The sequence below is a fragment of the Anas platyrhynchos genome, chromosome 20 (genome assembly GCF_047663525.1).
Source record: "Anas platyrhynchos isolate ZD024472 breed Pekin duck chromosome 20, IASCAAS_PekinDuck_T2T, whole genome shotgun sequence".
In the NCBI taxonomy this organism is placed as follows: Eukaryota; Metazoa; Chordata; class Aves; order Anseriformes; family Anatidae; genus Anas; species Anas platyrhynchos.
In genome coordinates this window covers 4,096,178-4,114,260 of record NC_092606.1, presented here as the reverse complement: position 1 = coordinate 4,114,260, position 18,083 = coordinate 4,096,178, and the positions used below count along the sequence as shown (strand labels likewise).

At 46.0% G+C, this 18,083-nt stretch overlaps 3 protein-coding genes across 3 annotated transcripts in view; 2 read left to right on the top strand and 1 right to left on the bottom strand.

The window, feature by feature from the left end:
• PIGL (phosphatidylinositol glycan anchor biosynthesis class L) overlaps nucleotides 1-3,961 on the top strand; it is a 60,437-nt gene extending 56,476 nt beyond the window's left edge. Inside the window, exons 6-7 of the mRNA XM_038166009.2 lie at nucleotides 2,396-2,529; nucleotides 3,348-3,961. Of these exons, the coding sequence (XP_038021937.2) occupies nucleotides 2,396-2,529; nucleotides 3,348-3,446 (233 nt within the window). The 3' untranslated portion in view covers nucleotides 3,447-3,961. The remainder of the gene's footprint in view (nucleotides 1-2,395; nucleotides 2,530-3,347) is intronic.
• Nucleotides 3,962-4,908: 947 nt separating this feature from the next.
• CENPV (centromere protein V) lies at nucleotides 4,909-8,377 on the bottom strand. Its single transcript, XM_027472631.3, has 5 exons — nucleotides 7,882-8,377; nucleotides 6,930-7,028; nucleotides 6,026-6,095; nucleotides 5,492-5,606; nucleotides 4,909-5,283 (listed from the first exon to the last, which is right to left on the bottom strand). The coding sequence occupies exons 1-5, from the start codon at nucleotides 8,130-8,132 to the stop codon at nucleotides 5,159-5,161; spliced, it is 660 nt and encodes a 219-aa protein (XP_027328432.1). The 5' UTR covers nucleotides 8,133-8,377; the 3' UTR covers nucleotides 4,909-5,158.
• Nucleotides 8,378-14,925: 6,548 nt separating this feature from the next.
• Nucleotides 14,926-17,250, top strand: UBC (ubiquitin C). Its single transcript, XM_005023118.5, has 2 exons — nucleotides 14,926-15,085; nucleotides 15,715-17,250. Exon 2 carries the CDS (start codon nucleotides 15,721-15,723, stop codon nucleotides 17,092-17,094), a length of 1,374 nt encoding a protein of 457 aa, XP_005023175.3. The 5' UTR covers nucleotides 14,926-15,085; nucleotides 15,715-15,720; the 3' UTR covers nucleotides 17,095-17,250.
• The last annotated feature ends 833 nt before the right edge of the window (nucleotides 17,251-18,083 follow it).

The following is an 18,083-nucleotide window of genomic DNA, read 5'->3' as shown; positions in this document are numbered from 1 at the left end:
GGGTGTGAGGGTTGGCGTGTTAGGGTGAAAAGAGGACAAGTTTGCTACTTGGAAACAAAAAATATCTTTAGTTGGAACATAAGAACTGTCAGGGCATTTCTGTGTGCAGCAGCAGCACGTTTCTGACTGCACAGCATCCTTTGCAGCAGCAAGCTGGACCCTTGTGGCAACTCACGTGTCGAGGTGGAGCGTGAAGGGAGGTCAGGGAGCAGCCCAGGCTGTGCAGGTCACACGCTGCCTGCGCTCCTGCACGTCCCAGGACTCGCTGCAGGGAGCTTGGCACCGCCACCGGCCCTTCCAGATGGCGTCGCACAGCTGCTGCTCTGCAGGGACGGAGATGATGACCTTGCAAGGGCCGGACGGCTGAGGCCACAGCAGGGAGCAGCGCTGACACAGATAAGGCAGGAGGGCAGAGGGGTGCCAAAAGCGAGCCGAGGCGGGGCAGCCCGGTGGCTGCTCGCAGCTGCCTCACACCGCCATCTCCCGGCAGCCCGGGGCTGCAGCAGCTGCTGGGGGCTGCAGGAGGGTTTTCCTCTGGTACCTGGCACGGCACGGGCTCGTGTTGGAAGTGCCAGTGATGTCCTGGGACTCCTCAGACCCTGCCCCTTAGTGCCCAGAGCAGGAGAAAAGCACTCTACTTTGAGTGCCTGCTCTGCTGTATCCAGCTTGCTGGGGACTCATGGTCTAGGATCAGTCCAAAAAGAGGACTGGAAGGGGAGCATGGTCCTGGAACACTCCATGGTGCTGGGAAAAAAAAAAAGTCACCAGTTTTAGTTTTGTAAGTGGAAAAGGCTGTTTGAAAGTGAGGACAAATTTGTATATCTTTCTTTTGAAGGAGAGAGAAGAAAGAAAGGAATTGAAAGATTTGGAAACGTGCTGGAGGGAGTCGATCAGGGCTGCCCTGTCCTGCTATTGCAGGCTTTGACTGGAATAAAAGCAAGGCTTGGCACTGCAGCAAAGTGAGTTAGTGTCACTGCGAAGAGGCAGGGGACACAAATCACTCATGATGGGATTTGTGGGGGATTGTCCTGTGTACACTGTCTGCTCCTGGGTTCAGTGTGTCACAGGCCCCTGGCTGATAGAGGTGGTGGTGGGGTATCTTTGACTACCATGCTCTACCACAGAGACCTTTGGAGGCTTCTTCCCTTGTCTCCAGGAAATTCATTCCCCATAAGAGCAGTAAGTTTTGTTTTCGTATCTCATTCTTTGTAAAGGCTAAACTGCAGGATCTACCAAACATCCAAAGTAGAGGGTTAGCAGCATGCTGACTGTTCAGACCCTCCTGGGATAAGATTCTTGAGCAGAAGCAGATCTGCATACACATTTCCTAGCAAAGACACCATCGCCTCTCTCAAAAAAAACACCTTGCATAATTATTCTTCTAGATTTTTGCTTCTTCCCCTGTCCTGGAGAATCTTCTCCCTTAAGCTGACAAAAGTTGTTCCTACATTTTAGAGCTGAGAGGGATTCGGGCACCACCAATGCATGCTGGCTGTGCTTGGGACATAACAGCTTAAGCCGTATTGGATGTGAGCATAGGCTCCCACTGAAATGGCCCATTAGGCAGCCTTTGTAGCAATTCAGCATTGTTCTTTGTCTCCTTTGTACAATTTCATGGTTCAAGGGCACGCTGAAAAAAATCTCATTGCAAATCTAATTGCGTATCTGACCACCTGTGTAAACTGTGGCTGTCTTTAATGTCTGAAGTGTGGAGCTCCTAATGGTACCATCAGTAGCTCTAAGCTTGTCTGTGAAGACAATTTAGCCATGGATCCAAAAAAAAAAAGGAATTAATTTTTGAGTTCAAGAGGCTCTTTAAAAGAAAAAAAAAGTCAGTAGAATTTTTATATACATTTCCTTCATCTGCTTCAGCACAAACATCTGAACAATGTATCCTGGAATTCTGTTAAACTGTAACTGCCTGCCTGAGTTACTGTATTTGATACAGTAATTCCTGAGTCTTGTAAATATTTTTTTTTTCTGTAGCTAAGAACTGGAGTAGAAAGAGGAAATGCCCTTTTTGGGAATGAATCAGAGAGTTATTTTAAATTTTCATTATAAGAAACAGTACCAATATTCAGAAAGCCATCTTGTGCTTCTTCGTTGATGCCTAAATATGTAGGAATAATTTAAATTATAAGCAAAAAACCACTCTGCTCTTCAGAGCTAGCTTAGCCTTTTACAGACCACAAATCCATATGGTCATAGATGCACACTCCGCACAACCCTGGCAGAAGCACAAGTAGCATTTGGTCCCCTTTTATGCAGAAAGGATCCATATTAACAGCAACACAGAGGAGCCTGCAAAGGCCCACTGAAACTGGACAGATGAGCACCTTACGATGAGTATGACAATATTATTGTTTTGAAATTTTTCTCCTCTTTCTCTCCCTAGGGTGCCGTGTGCTTGTACTTGAGTCAGTAAATCTGTTCCGGAAGTACCTCTCGGTCCTGGATGTCCTCCTGTCCTGCCTCCTGCCCAGCGATGCACTCTTCGTACTCACGGAGGAGGAGACTGAGCGAGCCAAGGTGAGCTGCTTGATACCTGTTTAGCCTGTTCGAATAGCTCATTGTCATTGTGAAGGCTTTAGTCAGAAGTGTTGTACTCACAGAGAACTTCACAAATAATGACATACATGGATTATAAATGTCACTAGTGAACAATCCCCAGTGATTTGTGAAACACGAAAAGATGAGGCGGGTTGCTTCAAGTGCTCTCAGGACAGGGCCGAGCAGATTTATAGCTCTGAGATTTTCAGTGCACTGAGTTTTATGCTGGGTCTAGGATGTAAGATGTAGAGAAACTTGCATGCTTTTTCAGGCTGCTGAAAGCCAGTGTTATGTATGGAAATTGCTCTGATAAGGGTGACGTTATTCCCTTGTGGTTTTTGTTTCTGAAATCTGAACTTTTTAAGCTGGCGCACTATAAATAGATTAAGTTTCAGCTGGCAGCTTATGATCGGAAGCAGCACACTCTGTGTTCTCAGATGCACACCTATCATGTTTCTGCTTCCCCAGCATGTGAACACCCAGGCATGAGATATCATCTAGGGAGGAAGAGTTATGTGACAAAACTGTCACAGCACCGATCTGCAGCTGATAACATCCTTCCTAGCAGGACCTCTCTGGACACCAGGCAGCACACCAGCTATTCAAGGGCAGACAGGCCTCTCCCTGCCCTTTGGCCCTAGAGCAGGCAGCCTTCTACCTCTTAAAACTTCTCCCCTGCTCACTGAAATTGGCTGTCCTGTAAATTGGCAGTGAATGTCACAGGAGGCTTTGAAAACTGCCCTCACGTCAGGTCAGGAATGTTTTTGTAATGGTTTCTCTACTATTTGTCCTTCTAGAGAGCCATGCGGTGTCATCGCAGCCAGCTGCTCTGGTTTCGCCATCTCTATATGCTTTTCTCACGTTATATGGTGATCAATTCACTCCATCTTCTGTAAAAGACGACGCTCACAACTTCAAGAGTGAAAGAATGAGCCAAAAAAGACTGTGCCAGGACAATCACTGGAGGAAACTCAACTGTTTACTCAGGAGGACAATATTCTCTATGTAGCGTTCTTTCAGACTACAAAAAACAGTTTGTATAAATTTTCTCCTGAATATCCTGTCGCCTGATACATTGAGATGAAGAGGGTTTAACAGCTGCTCTATTTTCTCACTGCAGAAGCTTAAATAGGATAAGAAATTTGAATTAACCTAGTTAAGATTCAAACGCAGGAGTATTCTGCATTAGAGAAGATATAGCACACACTGTTTTTCCCAGCTGCAGATACAGCTGCAAAGATGGCTGGGAACTTTTCCACTTGGTGCTTTTGTAAAATCCAAATATCAGAAGAGACTTTTCTATCATGCTGTCGCCACAGATAAAACCAGAACCACAAGACCTGTCTTATTCAGTAAGAACTTCAAAAGGCCAAGACTTATGAATAAAGCATCAGAAATTACACAATTTTCTCTAATCGCACTCATAAAGCTGCTACTGCTTCTTTCAGACACATTGTGTTGCAGGCTCTCCCTTCCTAGTGTCCCCCAAGAAACATGAGCATTTCTTCTTGCTTCAGAACATGAGGCTTGAGATCAACTCAGAAAAGACTCAATACAATGTAAGAATGAGTTGCACGAGACCTTTTGTAGCGTGTATGTGGAGATATAAAAATTGCGAGAGATGTTTTGAAAGCAGTTCCACTTACCTAAAAGACAACTGCAAGATCTCTCCCTTCATGTTAAAAGGTAAGTGAAGGAGAAATCAGTTTTCAATGATGTAATTCCTTAGATTATAGAGATTTTACTAGTGGTTTGGGATTCTGTGTTTAGCAAAGTCAGCAATGCTTCACATTTCTGTAGGCCTTTGCACTCATTAATGTAGGCTTGTATCTGCAGGAGGCATCTTCCCTGCCTCTACTCTGCCAGTCATTGCATGGTCAAGATTAGAGCCCAGATTGCAGATCCTAATCTGTTGCTGTGAGCGCATCCTCCTCCTCCTCCTGAAGACAACAGATGAGCTCCTGGTTGTACTAAAGCATGTGTCCATTGTTAGAAGAGTTGGACATTGATGAATCATGTGCCCTGGCCCTGAGTCAGTGCCCAAGCATATCCCTACTCAGCCTTAAAACCATGAGCGAGTCCAGGCTTAAGCAAAACAGTACTTAACCACACGACTAACTTCAGTGGTCCCTCTCTGGCACACAGCTAAGCACCTATATAAATGCTTTACTGAACTTGAGCCTAGTAAACACTTTCAAATCCCCTTTAACTCTAAATCTTTGTAAATTCATTCAGGTCAATGGAGAAAAAAAATGGTGTAAGGTAGTAGTATATCCTAAACAAGAGATTATCTTATGTAGGACATTTTTATAAGCCAGACTTAAAACACAGGAAATATGCATACAAACCAAGACTAGATTTTTTTTTAAAACCTTTGTTCTGTTTATTTTGATTTAAACTTTTCCATAGCTAAAGGCAAACTACCAAAATACCACCACTGGGGTAGTTTATGGAACAGAGGTAGTTTGAAAACTGGTAGTCACAAATGAATGGGACAGGAAACAGAAAGATTTACTTAAGAAACAAAAAACAGGTAACGTCACCACCCAGGAAAGCCCAAGCTACATTTCCATGGCAGTGCTCCAAGTTCAGCCGCTGGACGGGTATATCAGGGCTTTGACATGTCTCTGATGGTCTTATGTTCCTTCATTGCCTTCTCCCATTCCTTGCCATTGATATCCTCTGTAACAATGCTGTGCACGGTGCCTTCATCCAGACAATGGGGAGCTATTCCTGAAGGAAGAGAGTGCATGCAAACCTGCTTTTTGTAGCTAAAGAGCAGGAGATGCCTGCATGTCTACATGTTTTTTGAGGAAAAAACTCTGAAGGCCCATGCCTGCTCACTGCAGTAGTGTTAGCAGCCAATGGAGTCTTCATCCAAGCTTTGCTTGGTGGTTAACTTTGGTTACCGCAGTTTGCCAGGTTTACTGTTTCTACCTACCATAACCATCGGGATTAGAGCGAGGAGTATAAAAGCTCTGTACACCACAGGTCTTGCAGAACGTGTGCTGGGCACGATGTGTGTTGAAGGTGTATGTTGTCAAATTATCAGCACCCTAAGCAGAAACAAAAAGCAGTATAGGTTTTCCACATAGATTTATTAATTACTTTCTATGGGTTTGTAGCTAAAAATGTAAAACTAAAAATACCACCACATTCTTGACTTTACTTGAGATACGGAATTCTACATTCATACTCCATTCCTGAACCCCTGTGCTTTGTGAATATACATGGCCATCCTGGTCAAGGCTCAGAACTCCAAGAGCTTTAATGTCAGCTCAGTAAATAAGATGCACTGACACTCACGGCAAACAGCATAAAATCCGTATATTTTTCCCCAGTCAGCCACAGACAAATTTAGGACAAGAAAACTGGCTGGCATTTGCATCTTTGAGGATAATACTGGATTATATGGATTAGATAGTTTCTTTCTGCTAGTGTTCATGGCCATGTTCTTACTGCAATCTTACTCTACCTTCAGCAGCTTGAAACGTGAAGCTGGGACAATGAAGTGTCTGTTCTGTTTCTTTGTGCAAATGCTGCAGCTGTAAAAGAAAGAGAAGACCTTTCTAGGAGCAGCAGACAAGGTGTAGTGCAGCAATCAGATCTAGCTCAGACTTCTTGACAACTGAAATTCCACTGACAGCTAAAACAGCTCCTTGTTGGCATCAAAGGTAAGTGGCAAAAGTGGACTCATGGTATCAGTGTTTGGCTAAGCATGCCCATGGAACAGACTAACCCTGCGCAGGTACACCAAGAGGGTATTTGCTCAGAGCAAACATTATATGCTATTTTTATTCTTATATGCAGTTCTCAATAGACAAGGACAAACTGTAGCCCCGAGAAATCCATTTAATCTTTCATACCAGAGTTTGCCAATTTTGCCAACGTTAATTACCTTGCAAACATGGAAACGAGATACAGAGCCTACTCATGAGCTGGATGCAAACTAATTGCAGGCAAGGGGGGGAATCACTGCTGAAATCAGACACTGTTGTGGTTTGAAGCACATGTGGTCAGAAATGTAATGTTCACTTGAGAAGACCAAGTTAAAAAAGGATTGATGTGCTTTGAGTACGCTGTACTTAGAGGAAACATAAAGCAGACGGCTGAGCACCTGTAGTCATCAGATCTTTCTGCACTTTCAACACTTTCTGCATGAGCATGGATGTGAGACCTGAAGTCCAGCCCGCAGATGCAGCATCTGAAATCTCCAGCACTGATCCCATATTGGATCAGGACATAATTAGGCATCTACTCTATGGAAACAGATCAGAGGATATTGTGCAGTTGTTTTATGTTGTTTTTGCTGAAAAGCATTGATTGGAAAACCATGAGCTTATATTCATCTATGAGAACAGGGAATCAAAAAAACTCACTTGCAGTTAAAAACATGCAGATCTGCTGAAGCCCAGACTTCAAAGCGGATGGCTCCGCAGTGACAGCCTCCTGTGTGTTTGACCAAACCTCTGTATTCACTGGAGAGAGAAGCAACAGAGAGGTTATGTAAGCATGCAGTTTTTGATGGCCTGCTAAATTATTCAGTTCTGCTTTGAGCACTTGCAGAACAACTGAAAATGTATCCACTCAAATGCATTTAAATAAAAAGCTCCAGAGTGACGTAGAGGATGGCTTTTGTCCTCTGCAGCAATTGCATTTCTGGTTTAATTAAAATGGCAAAAAGAAAAGGAAAGAAGAGCTACAGTTCAAGTAGAGTACGCTCTGCCTGCAGTACAGAACGAGTGCTCCCCTGCCACAGTCCAGGTCAAGAGGCTGACCTCAGCTGCAGCACAATCAGCAATGCATGGAAATAAGTGGTATTAGCACAAGACAGCCCTCTTGGAGTTGGGAAAGGAATTTTCCCCCAGTTTTTCTACAACTGCCCCAGTACCGCTCACACTCCTCCATTTAACAGCTGGGATCAGCAGGGACGAGGCGGCTCCCCTGGCGTTTCAAACACCCTTTTGTATTTTGATTGCAGGGGAGCTTCAAGGAATCGAGGAATCTCCGAGCCTGCGCTTCTCCCTCTCCCCTAGGGCGCCTCCATAGCAACTCGGCAGGACGAACGTGCCAGGTCAAACGCCAAGCGCAGAGGAAAAACCCTTTTCCTTTCAAATTTTCCTTTCAAAGCCGGCCGCCGCCGGTAGCCTGGGGCTGATGCGCTGTGCTCCGCGCACGGGTGGAGATGTGGGAGGTGAGCCTCGCTCAGCCCCAAGGGCGTTTGGCGAAAGGAGGGCCCCGAGGCTCCGCAGGCTTCCCAGGACACCCGCTTTTTGCTTTGGGGGGGCTCCCCCCGCCCGGCAGCTCTCCGTGCCCCACTCACTCACTCACAAGGCGTCCAGCAGCAGCCGCGCCGCCTCCTCGCAGCTCAGCCGGTGCCGCTCACGGAAGGCGGCCCAGCGCCCGCTCTGCGCCCCTAGATCGAAGGCGTCGGGCCCGGGGGCCGCCTCCTTCTCCCCGGGCTCCGTCCGGGAGCCTCCCGCCTTCTTCCCTCGCCCCCCTCGGCTCCCGACCACGGGGGAAGCTGTGGGGGCGCTGCCCCTCCGGGACCGCCGCGCCCGGCTCGCCGCGGCTCGCCCCATGAGGCCCGGCTGAGGCGAGGCCGCCAGGGGGCAGCCGAGGAAAGGCCCAGCTGAGGGGGGCAGCGGCGGCGGGCGGCCAAAAAGCCCTCACGGCGCCGTGGGGCCGAGCCCCTGGGTGCGCCCTCTCGCCCCGGTGGATATCGTGAGGTGAAGATCCACAGAGCATCAGGGAGGCGAGCTCGGTGCGCCTGCTGGCTCGTAACATAGCCTAGAGTGGTAGGAATGCCAGCTGTTCACAAGCGATAGCGTGAGGTTTTGCCTTTAATTATAAACACAATGTGTCTCACCTCACGGATTCAGGTGTTTTGCACATCCGAGGTGCTATTAAAACTATGTGGCTTCACATCTCTGCCACGCGCCCACCGTCGTTTAAAAACAAGGTTGCTATTTAACAGCGCTCCAGTGTATCGGTGTGCACCTTTGGAAGCACATTGATTCCCTGTCCTTCCCTGAGGTTTGAAGTCACTACAGCATCCTTGCAGAGAAACAGATTTTAACCTGAGTCCCACTAGACAACTTTTCAGAAATTCTGTCGCCAGAGTCTTTAAATTAAAAAGGAAAATGATCAAGATAGTACAGACTTTAAAAACAAAACCAAAAAAAAACACACCACCACTAAAAACACTTCTGAAAGCACCTCTTTAGTGATAAATAACCTAGAAAAGATTATTGCACACCTGTAAGATAAAGCTGTTTCTCAAGTAAAGTTGTTCAGTTCAGGGGAGAAGTATAAAACTTGCAGGCATTCAACTTGCATTTAGTAGGAAAAATAAAATCACTCTAAGGCTGAATGCCCAGTGCTGCAGGAGTGGAAGTTTATTTTGTCTGAGTTACAATCAATAACTTGTATTTTCAACAGTTCTTTATGTCTTGCTCTTCTCAAGATGAGCAACAGGGAAAGATGTAAACAAGAGAGCTGCCAGTTTGGTACAGGGCAGAAGGTCCTGTCTTGTCCACGAAGACAGTAAAGCAACTGGATGATGATGAAGCAACCATCAGCACTCTCTGATCTGGAAAACAGCTTTAAAAACACGCGACTACAGTGTGTAGGCTGCCTCCTTAGATGGCACATACCAGGACTCAAATAACAATCCTGTGGCTCAGCACGTCCCTTCTCTGATGATAGGAAAGGGTACTGAGTTACAATTTCCTGTTATTCCTCATGTGAACCTCTGTACTCATTATTCATCCTAATGGAACCATTTTAAATACACTGTACGTGTCAAGCTCTGGTCCATGCCAGCATGTTCGTCTGTAGCTCCTGATCTGAGCCACTCCCAGACCTCCTTTAGTCACGCTAGATTTCATGTTAGTCACCTTATATTTTGGGAGGAAAAGTCACTGAGGTGAAACTGGAGATTGTGAGCTGAAACTGACTCTGTGTAGTTTGTACCATGGCTTCATCTGCCTGCAGTGCGGAGCACGGCCCACAGCAGTTGCAGGTTTCAGTGAACTGTGCTTTGTCCTCTGAAAACAGGGCTTGTGCTGAACTGAAAGGCAGAGTATATTTTAGGAGCTGATCAAATGGCCTTCTGTCTGCGGGATGAGCAAATACTAAAATTTGTCCACTCTGAAAAAGCAGTTCCTGTGTGAAAACCAGAGTGAGTGTGTAATGAGTCTGTGTAATATATACAAATACGTCACTCTCAGCTCACCTCCACAATTAGTTCGCCACATTTTAAATGTAGAAGGCATTTTGAGAAGCCAAATTCTGTTTCAAAAAAAAAGAACTACAAGACAAAACTGGATGAGCAAAATGCAGTCTTGTTTCAGAAAGTTATAGACAAAATATTCTTTCTACTTCTTCATTTGTTTCATGTTTATTACAAAGGACTCTTAAAGCTCAAAATTGGGTCTCACATAAATAAACAATACAAGAGCTTTTTAGTAGGTGTCTGGCTGATGATAAATTTCACTGGTATTCTGATTGCAAGTCCTAAATTGTACTTGTTGCATGTTGTATTGTCAGTATACATGGGTGTTGGGCATTGCTCAGTTTTCAAAGAGTTAACAGCTTTCACTAGGATATTGATTACTTCCAAGCCTGATGCAAGGCATGCCAAACTCTAGTAGAAATAAGTAGCTTGATGAAGGATGTTTTGTTCTTACGTGTAAGCTTCTGAGACAGTGGGGAAAAAAAAAAAAAAAGAATTATTCAGAAGGAGGATGGGAAAGACAAGAGGAAGAAAAGTCCAGTAAATCAGTTGAATCAGTTGTCTCTTTAGGAGTATTGTGATATTCAAAGTTCAACAGCTGACCTGTTTCAGTGTTAAAGTACAAAGGTGCTTTTCTGCCCCATCCAGCTCTGCTTGTATAACAATGACTCAGCTATGTAGACCTGGCTTGCAGCCTGCACTGAGATTCTGTCTATAAGGGCATTTTCACAACAAAAGCAGCACTAAAAGCAGCTACCTATTTGTGGGTTTAAGAAAATTAAGAACTGTGGATGCTTTTCATCTAACAAGCACAGAACTAGAAGTAGTTTATAGCTAACACTACATTTAAAAGAACTAAGGTAGTTAGTACCACATAGTTTGTACAGAGGACAAAAATAACAATGCTTGGATTTTAGTCTCAATATTAATAAAGGGGAAGCTTTCTGGCCATTCTCCTTACCATGGAGGGATCGAAGCTGGATCTGGAGACAAAGGGGCTGATGGAGGAAGGCTGTTCAGCATGGCCTTGACAATACTTGGTTTTGTTCACTGTTAGAGAGGCTGAATTGAAACATATTAATAATTATTAACAGCATTGTAGAATTATTCTTTCTATCTTTCCATTTTTTCAAGATGCTTCTCTGCTATACTGCTGAAAATCCTCACCCCAGAAACCACATGCTCAATCAGCTCAGACACAGCAGAGAGAACGTGAACAAAGAGAGCTCCTTCAGCTGCAGTGCAGTTTGGATCGGATCCAAGAGACTCGTAAGCAGGAGATAGACTGCAAAGACGCAGACATGTAATTTTTAGAATAGACCTAGTTATTGTTGCTTTCACTGGCATAACGTGCAGGCACAAACCTGTGATTTTAGGCTGATGGTGTCTTTATAAAATGCCCTTCAGAAGTCTCCTTACATCAGAAGCATGCGAATTGACACATATTTCTATGGGTTATTTAGACCTACAGAGAAGGACGCGCCCAAACATGTTCATGGTGGCAGCACAGACCCAAAAACAAAGCTGTATCCATGTGTCTTGCGACCAAACTCTACTTTAAACAAAGAAACAAATGAGTGTTGCCCATTTCCTTTGTTTTATTACAAATGTAGCTATTTGTTTTTCTTAAGTGTTCAGCTCCTAAAGTTGGTAGCTTGTGAAGGACTTTGTTTATTAAGGTATTTTTAGCATAAGGCTTAAAAAAAAAACAAAACTCGGTGAGTTGTCTTTTTTTGGTAATCTCAATATTACAGCCCATCTTACAGTATTTTGAATTTGTGCCTCGTTGTTTTTGTAACCCTTGAGCTTGGCAGTACAAGGACAAGCAGTAACATGCCACGGCTCTATTTGTCTTAAGGCTGGAACTTCAGCAGACTGGGCCTTATTGCAGTGTTACAGGTTTAGGGAGAAAATATTTATCTCCATAAGCATAAATAGGTAAATATAATTATCCTACGTCATATGCAGTGAAAGAGACCTGAGGTAGGTATGAGTAATATTATGAGGTAGAAAAATACATTGTTTTTCCTGGTGGCAAATAGCCCTATTTTTGTTTGGACAAAGGAAAAGTACTGAACTTGCTACTCCTACTCAGATCCTCTGATTTGCTGGCTGTCCCAAGTTAAACCCTTGGAGCTAAAGATAAACAGATTGCTTCATTTGACATTGCTCACATCGAAATGCTGTGCTGTTGCTAGGGCATTAGTGTACATAAAAACAGACCTAGTAGTGTACATAAAAAACAGACATGGTGTTCTAGAATGTACAAATTCGTTGGAAACATTTCTCTGACCCCAGGTTCTTCTCTTTTGAAAGCAGGTTATTTTATACTGCTGCCCAGTGACCTACTTTTGAAACCACTCAGCAAGAAATATGTGTCCCCAAAGGCAGGCCCCATACCCTGGCAGAGGCTGGAACCACCTGTGCAGTCAGGCCAGTCACAAGATATGGATTTCTGCTTTTTCAGGTTTGCATTTATTTATATGCAGTCCACAGTCAGCTGCTTGCTGATTCTTACTCATCTAGAGCTACTGAAGGAAGGGCAGGATATATGCTAAATACTTTTGCTTTGAATAACCACAACAGTAACAGTACACCATTTAAGAACAAACATGTCTCCTCTGTATCAAGCTTGGGTAGTGAAATATTTTCTGAAGAAATTCCGAGGTAATGCTGAAATTCAGTAAAATTAATTCATGAGAGTGTTACTATCAGCTTGGGAGACTGTTCTGTACACATAATGTGTGAAAATGAGGCAGAATCTGGCATGCAGTGTATAAAAAACTGCATTATGACTTCAAAAAAAATTGTACCTTTCAGCCTGATGATAAAATATCATCAAAGTACAATAATGAATCTGTGCAGATAGGAATTGTGTAACAGTCAGAGTACACGGATTTACCACAGAGAAAAAGCCAAGGAACAGGAAAAGAGATGTTTAAGATCCCAGAAACAAAGGAGGTGGGGTTTGTACAGGCATGTAGATGTCTATCCCAGCTTAACAGTTAGGACAATTAAACAAATCCAATCAGTGGAGGCTGAAAAATGCTAACGATGGCCTGCATAGAATAGCTTGCCAGCAGGCTATGGAGATTAGTTTAATTCTGCTAGGCCGTGGAATTGTGCAGACAAAGCCAAACTCTTTTGTTTATCTCTTCTGACAGAGGGATACCTGAGGAAAATAACGAGGCTTTTTGCATGGAACTGACAAATCCAATCCACTGTTGTTTCTAAACAGAGCCTACATTCAGTGGCAGCATTTTGCTGCCTGTGCTTGCCTTGGGTAATGTCATTTCCCTGAAGAATGACTTTCAGGAGCCGTTACTAGCAACGTATTTAAAGAACTGCCTGTGGTAGAGCCATCTTGCTGGGATTTTATTCTTATCTGTTGATTTGAATATTTAGCCAGAACACAAACAACTGCTTTCACAAGCAGTTTAGTCATAGGCTTGAGCCATACTTAGATAAAACAGAGGAGGGAAGGGCTCCAGTATTTTCTGGAAATACACAGTGAAATCGTTAATGCAATCCTGATGTGCACAAACACAGCTCAAGGCTTTAAGATTAGCCTGTGGTTAATCTCCAGTTTAGCAGACGTGGCCTTTCACATTTATAAATATTACTTTTAGTTCCTCTCAAGGCTCCAAGGCATTGTTTGGCTGCTTTGGATCAAACCTCTTCCACCTTGGCACTACACAAACAAAAAGAAGCTCTTGGAAACACTGAGCAAAACTGGCAGCGTAACGAAAACAAATGTAGTGTTGCTCAAGTCTGCCATTTGCTCTAAGTTTATGTAGCCGAATAATATTCCAGAGGTTGGTTATTGCCACAGAACAGTCTCTGAATTTTCCAGTTACTGCTTTTCTCCCTTCCTGTCTCTATATTGTGAATAATTGTTGTTAGGAAGATTATTTTCTTTTTACTGTAAAACAGGAAGTGCTAGCAGACACAAGCCTTGCTAGAAGAAACCAAAGGGTTCTTTTTTTTGTTTTTTTTTTTGTTTTAATGGCAATACAGCACGTAGCTCTGTGTTAAATCCTGCCTGTTCACATACATGCTCTTGCTTCCCGAGTAGAGGATTTACCAGAAAGTTCATCTGGGTTCACTGAGGGAGCTAGCAGAAAATGAAACACAAAAACCTTTTTGGTTCTTGCATACTCCGGTTATGATATAAATTGAGTCATGAGCCAGTCTGAAAGGTATAACGAGCTTTAATTACGGTGAAGCACATCGCCACATCAGCTTGCAGCAGGAAGTTATTCCATAACCTGTTCAAGGCTTCCTGTTCTGAAGGCAAGTAAACAGCTGCTTCAGTTTGAAACGTCAGCGTTTCACGAGGGCTTCACAGCCTCGCACTAAAAAGCCGTCAGCCGCCCCAAACTGGCCCAAAGGGCAGCTCAGGGAACGGCCTCGTGACAGGGCTCACATTCAGCCCATAATGCATGACGCACCGGGAAGCACGAACACTTGCCAAATTTCTAAGCGCCAGCGTTTTCCAGCTTTTCTAACACATTTCTGCCCTCCTAGGCGCTCCCCCACGGCCCCACACAACGGGACCGCGCCAGGCCCTGACAGAAACGCTTCAGGTCCCTCAGGGAAAGGGCCAGCGAGGTGCTGCAGGGCCTCTGGAGGCCAACAGAAGGCTGACGCCAGAGGTAACCGGTCCCTTCCCGGGGTGCCCGTGCCCCTCTCCCCGCCAGGTCCCAGGCACCGCTGGGGGACGTGAGGCGACCCCACAAACACGGCCCCAAAAGGGACCCCGGCCCCACAGCCCCTACGCGCATGCGCGCTCCCCCCGCCCCTACCGAAATCTGCCCCCGCCACAGGAGCCGCCCTAGCAACAAGGCTGACCTCACCGCGCACCAATCAGAGCTCGGCAGCGCTCGAATCTTCCAGAGTTTTCCTCGCGGTCAGCCAATCAGCACCCGCCTTCCTTACTGCTGCACCAATCAGTGCTGAGCTTGCAGTCGGTTGCAGGGTTCGTTTCACCGCACCTCCAGATCCATCCGCGCCCCCCAAAATTTGGGGGTTTTTGAGGGGCTGGGGCCTGACGCGAAGAACCCGGGACCCCCCTCGCTCCTGGAAGGGGGACGGCCGAGGAACAAAGGCGGGTGCTTCGCTCAACGGGGGTCTTTGGCTTGGGACTATTTTGAGAGGCGGAAGGACACGTCAACGTTCGGGGGCGGGGCCTCCCTGACAGGAACTGCATAAATACGGGCGGGGCTGCGTCACCGAGCAGACACAGCTGCAGACAAAAAGGAACAGAGTGCGGAGGGAGCGGAGTCCAGGGCCGAAGACGTGAGTCGGGCGGGGGGGCGGAAATCGGGGTGAAAAGCTTTAGGTTTGTGGGCAGGGAAGTAGAAAGTGCAGCCGGGGGTTTGTCGGGCGGTGTTTCTGTATTCCTGGTCGGTGGCGGTGAGGTGCGGAGCGGCTCTAAATGCCTGAGCGGTGTTACAGACGGGGGTGGGGGGGTGGCCGCGTAACCGCCCGGTGAAGAAGAGGGAGCGGTTGAGGGGAAATGGCGGAGCCTGCCGTTGGCGCCGGAAGCAGGCGCTGAGTCACGGCCGGGGCGGGCGCCGGCACCGCGCTGCAGTCGCGGGTTGTTCGCCTGAAGCGCTGCGGCCCCTGCTGGGTGCCCCTGCCGCATTGCTGCGGCTGGAAAGGGAAGGGGCTGGCAGCTGGGGCCATCCGCCCAGAGATAACGTCAGGGGTCTCTCCTGACGAGAGGGGCGGTTAGAAAAGATGGTTCCTTTAACAGCAACGATTAGAGAAAGGTTATAGAACTCACTTGGTCAATAATAACAAAAAAACCCTCTAAATATTGTTTACGTAATGCAAAATAGCAGAAGCAGTTGTATTTCAAAATCACAGAGTTTTGAGACTATTTTACTGCCTACTTAAGGCTTAAATTTCTGTATGTTTTGTAGTTCAACATGCAGATCTTTGTGAAGACCCTGACTGGCAAGACCATCACTCTCGAGGTTGAGCCCAGCGATACCATTGAGAACGTGAAGGCCAAGATCCAGGACAAGGAAGGCATTCCTCCCGACCAGCAGAGGCTGATCTTTGCAGGCAAGCAGCTTGAAGACGGGCGCACCCTGTCTGACTACAACATCCAGAAGGAATCCACCCTCCACCTTGTCCTGCGCCTGAGAGGTGGCATGCAGATCTTTGTGAAAACCTTGACTGGCAAGACCATCACTCTCGAGGTTGAGCCCAGTGACACCATTGAGAATGTGAAGGCCAAGATCCAGGACAAAGAGGGCATTCCTCCTGACCAGCAGAGGTTGATCTTCGCTGGCAAGCAGCTGGAGGATGGTCGCACCCTGTCTGATTACAACATCCAGAAAGAGTCCACCCTGCATCTTGTGCTGCGCCTGAGAGGTGGCATGCAGATTTTCGTGAAGACCCTGACTGGCAAGACCATCACCCTCGAGGTTGAGCCCAGCGATACCATTGAGAACGTGAAGGCCAAGATCCAGGACAAAGAGGGCATTCCTCCTGACCAGCAGAGGCTGATCTTTGCAGGCAAGCAGCTGGAAGATGGGCGCACCCTGTCTGACTACAACATCCAGAAAGAGTCTACTCTTCACCTTGTGCTGCGCCTGAGAGGTGGCATGCAGATCTTTGTGAAGACCCTGACTGGCAAGACCATCACCCTTGAGGTTGAGCCCAGTGACACCATCGAGAATGTGAAGGCCAAGATCCAGGACAAGGAAGGCATTCCCCCTGACCAGCAGAGGCTGATCTTTGCAGGCAAGCAGCTTGAAGATGGGCGCACCCTGTCTGACTACAACATCCAGAAGGAATCCACCCTCCACCTGGTGCTGCGCCTGAGGGGTGGCATGCAGATTTTCGTGAAGACCTTGACTGGCAAGACCATCACCCTTGAGGTTGAGCCCAGTGACACTATTGAGAATGTGAAGGCCAAGATCCAGGACAAAGAGGGCATTCCTCCTGACCAGCAGAGGTTGATCTTCGCTGGCAAGCAGCTGGAGGATGGTCGCACCCTGTCTGATTACAACATCCAGAAAGAGTCCACCCTGCATCTTGTGCTGCGCCTGAGAGGTGGCATGCAGATCTTTGTGAAGACCCTGACTGGCAAGACCATCACCCTCGAGGTTGAGCCCAGCGATACCATTGAGAACGTGAAGGCCAAGATCCAGGACAAGGAAGGCATCCCCCCTGACCAGCAGAGGCTGATCTTTGCAGGCAAGCAGCTGGAAGATGGACGCACCCTGTCCGATTACAACATCCAGAAGGAATCCACCCTCCACCTTGTGCTGCGCCTGAGGGGTGGCCGTTAGTTACTGTGCATCTTGCTTGATGAGATCGCTGGTAGCACTTGTGTTTGCACTGTAGTCCTTCTAATGTCTTAAATTAAATGCAAGGTTAATGCAAGCTTAAGTTACTGCTGAACTGTGTGTTGAAATGCTAATAAAGTTTTCTGTTGCACATTACAATTTGTTGTTGTGTCTCAGTTCAAGCTAGTAAAATGAGTATATTTAAGTGACATGCTCACACTGGCTCTTTTCCAAGCCTCTTTTCATGGGTAATGACATAGTGGATGAAACATACATGGATTAAAGTCTTAAATTAAGCAGTAACACTATATCAATTCTGCTTAGAATTTAACACAGTTTATTTCCAGGAAGGATAGTGCATTCTGTTAAAGGCTCCAGAAATCCAATACCAAACCAAGTGAAGAACAATTGCTATTTCTATCCTGATGCTTTCCTTCAATTACCTGATTTCCTGCAATACCATTTTCTTTAATATGACTCAATTCAGTGGGGTGGATTTACTGTAGTTCATAAACTGCAGTGTGAGTAAATGATTACATTGCCTGGCACTGACATGAGGTGAATTCCCACTTTAACTGTTGTGCAAGCTATGTAAGTAAATTTGCTAGTTAGGCATTTTTTAATAGAGAGAAACTGCAGTTTCACTATTCCAGAAGTGACCAAAGTGAAGTGTATAAAGGGAGGTGGGGTGTTCACTACTGAACAGCTGGAAGGATGAACTGCAGCAAGTGCTATTGCTGTGTTGCAGACAGTTTGGAGGCCTGTATAGCTAGCTAGCTCTGGAAATGGCTGCCTTGAATGGTGAAGCATTGGGTAAAAGGGTGTCCTTGGGTTGAGTACTAGCATTTTACAGAAGCATTTTTAGTGCTAAAAGCTGGAGAGCACAGAAGGGCTTTTTAATGGGGGTGTGTCAAAGGATCTTCCATCCAAATGGGTGCGGGGAGATTTAAGGTGATGTTGAGACTGGTTTAGTTCAATGTATAATGGTGGGT

Bases quoted from the DNA above. Each gene is read 5' to 3' on its own strand.
- CENPV (XM_027472631.3), bottom strand. From the start codon at position 8,132: ATGGGGCGAGCCGCGGCGAGCCGGGCGCGGCGGTCCCGGAGGGGCAGC. The intron at 5,607-6,025 runs GTAGAGTAAGAT...GTTTCTGCTTAG, and splicing joins CACGTTTCAAGCTGCTGAAG to GGTGCTGATAATTTGACAAC. The intron at 5,284-5,491 runs GTAGGTAGAAAC...CTCTTCCTTCAG, and splicing joins CTCTAATCCCGATGGTTATG to GAATAGCTCCCCATTGTCTG.
- UBC (XM_005023118.5), top strand. From the start codon at position 15,721: ATGCAGATCTTTGTGAAGACCCTGACTGGCAAGACCATCACTCTCGAG.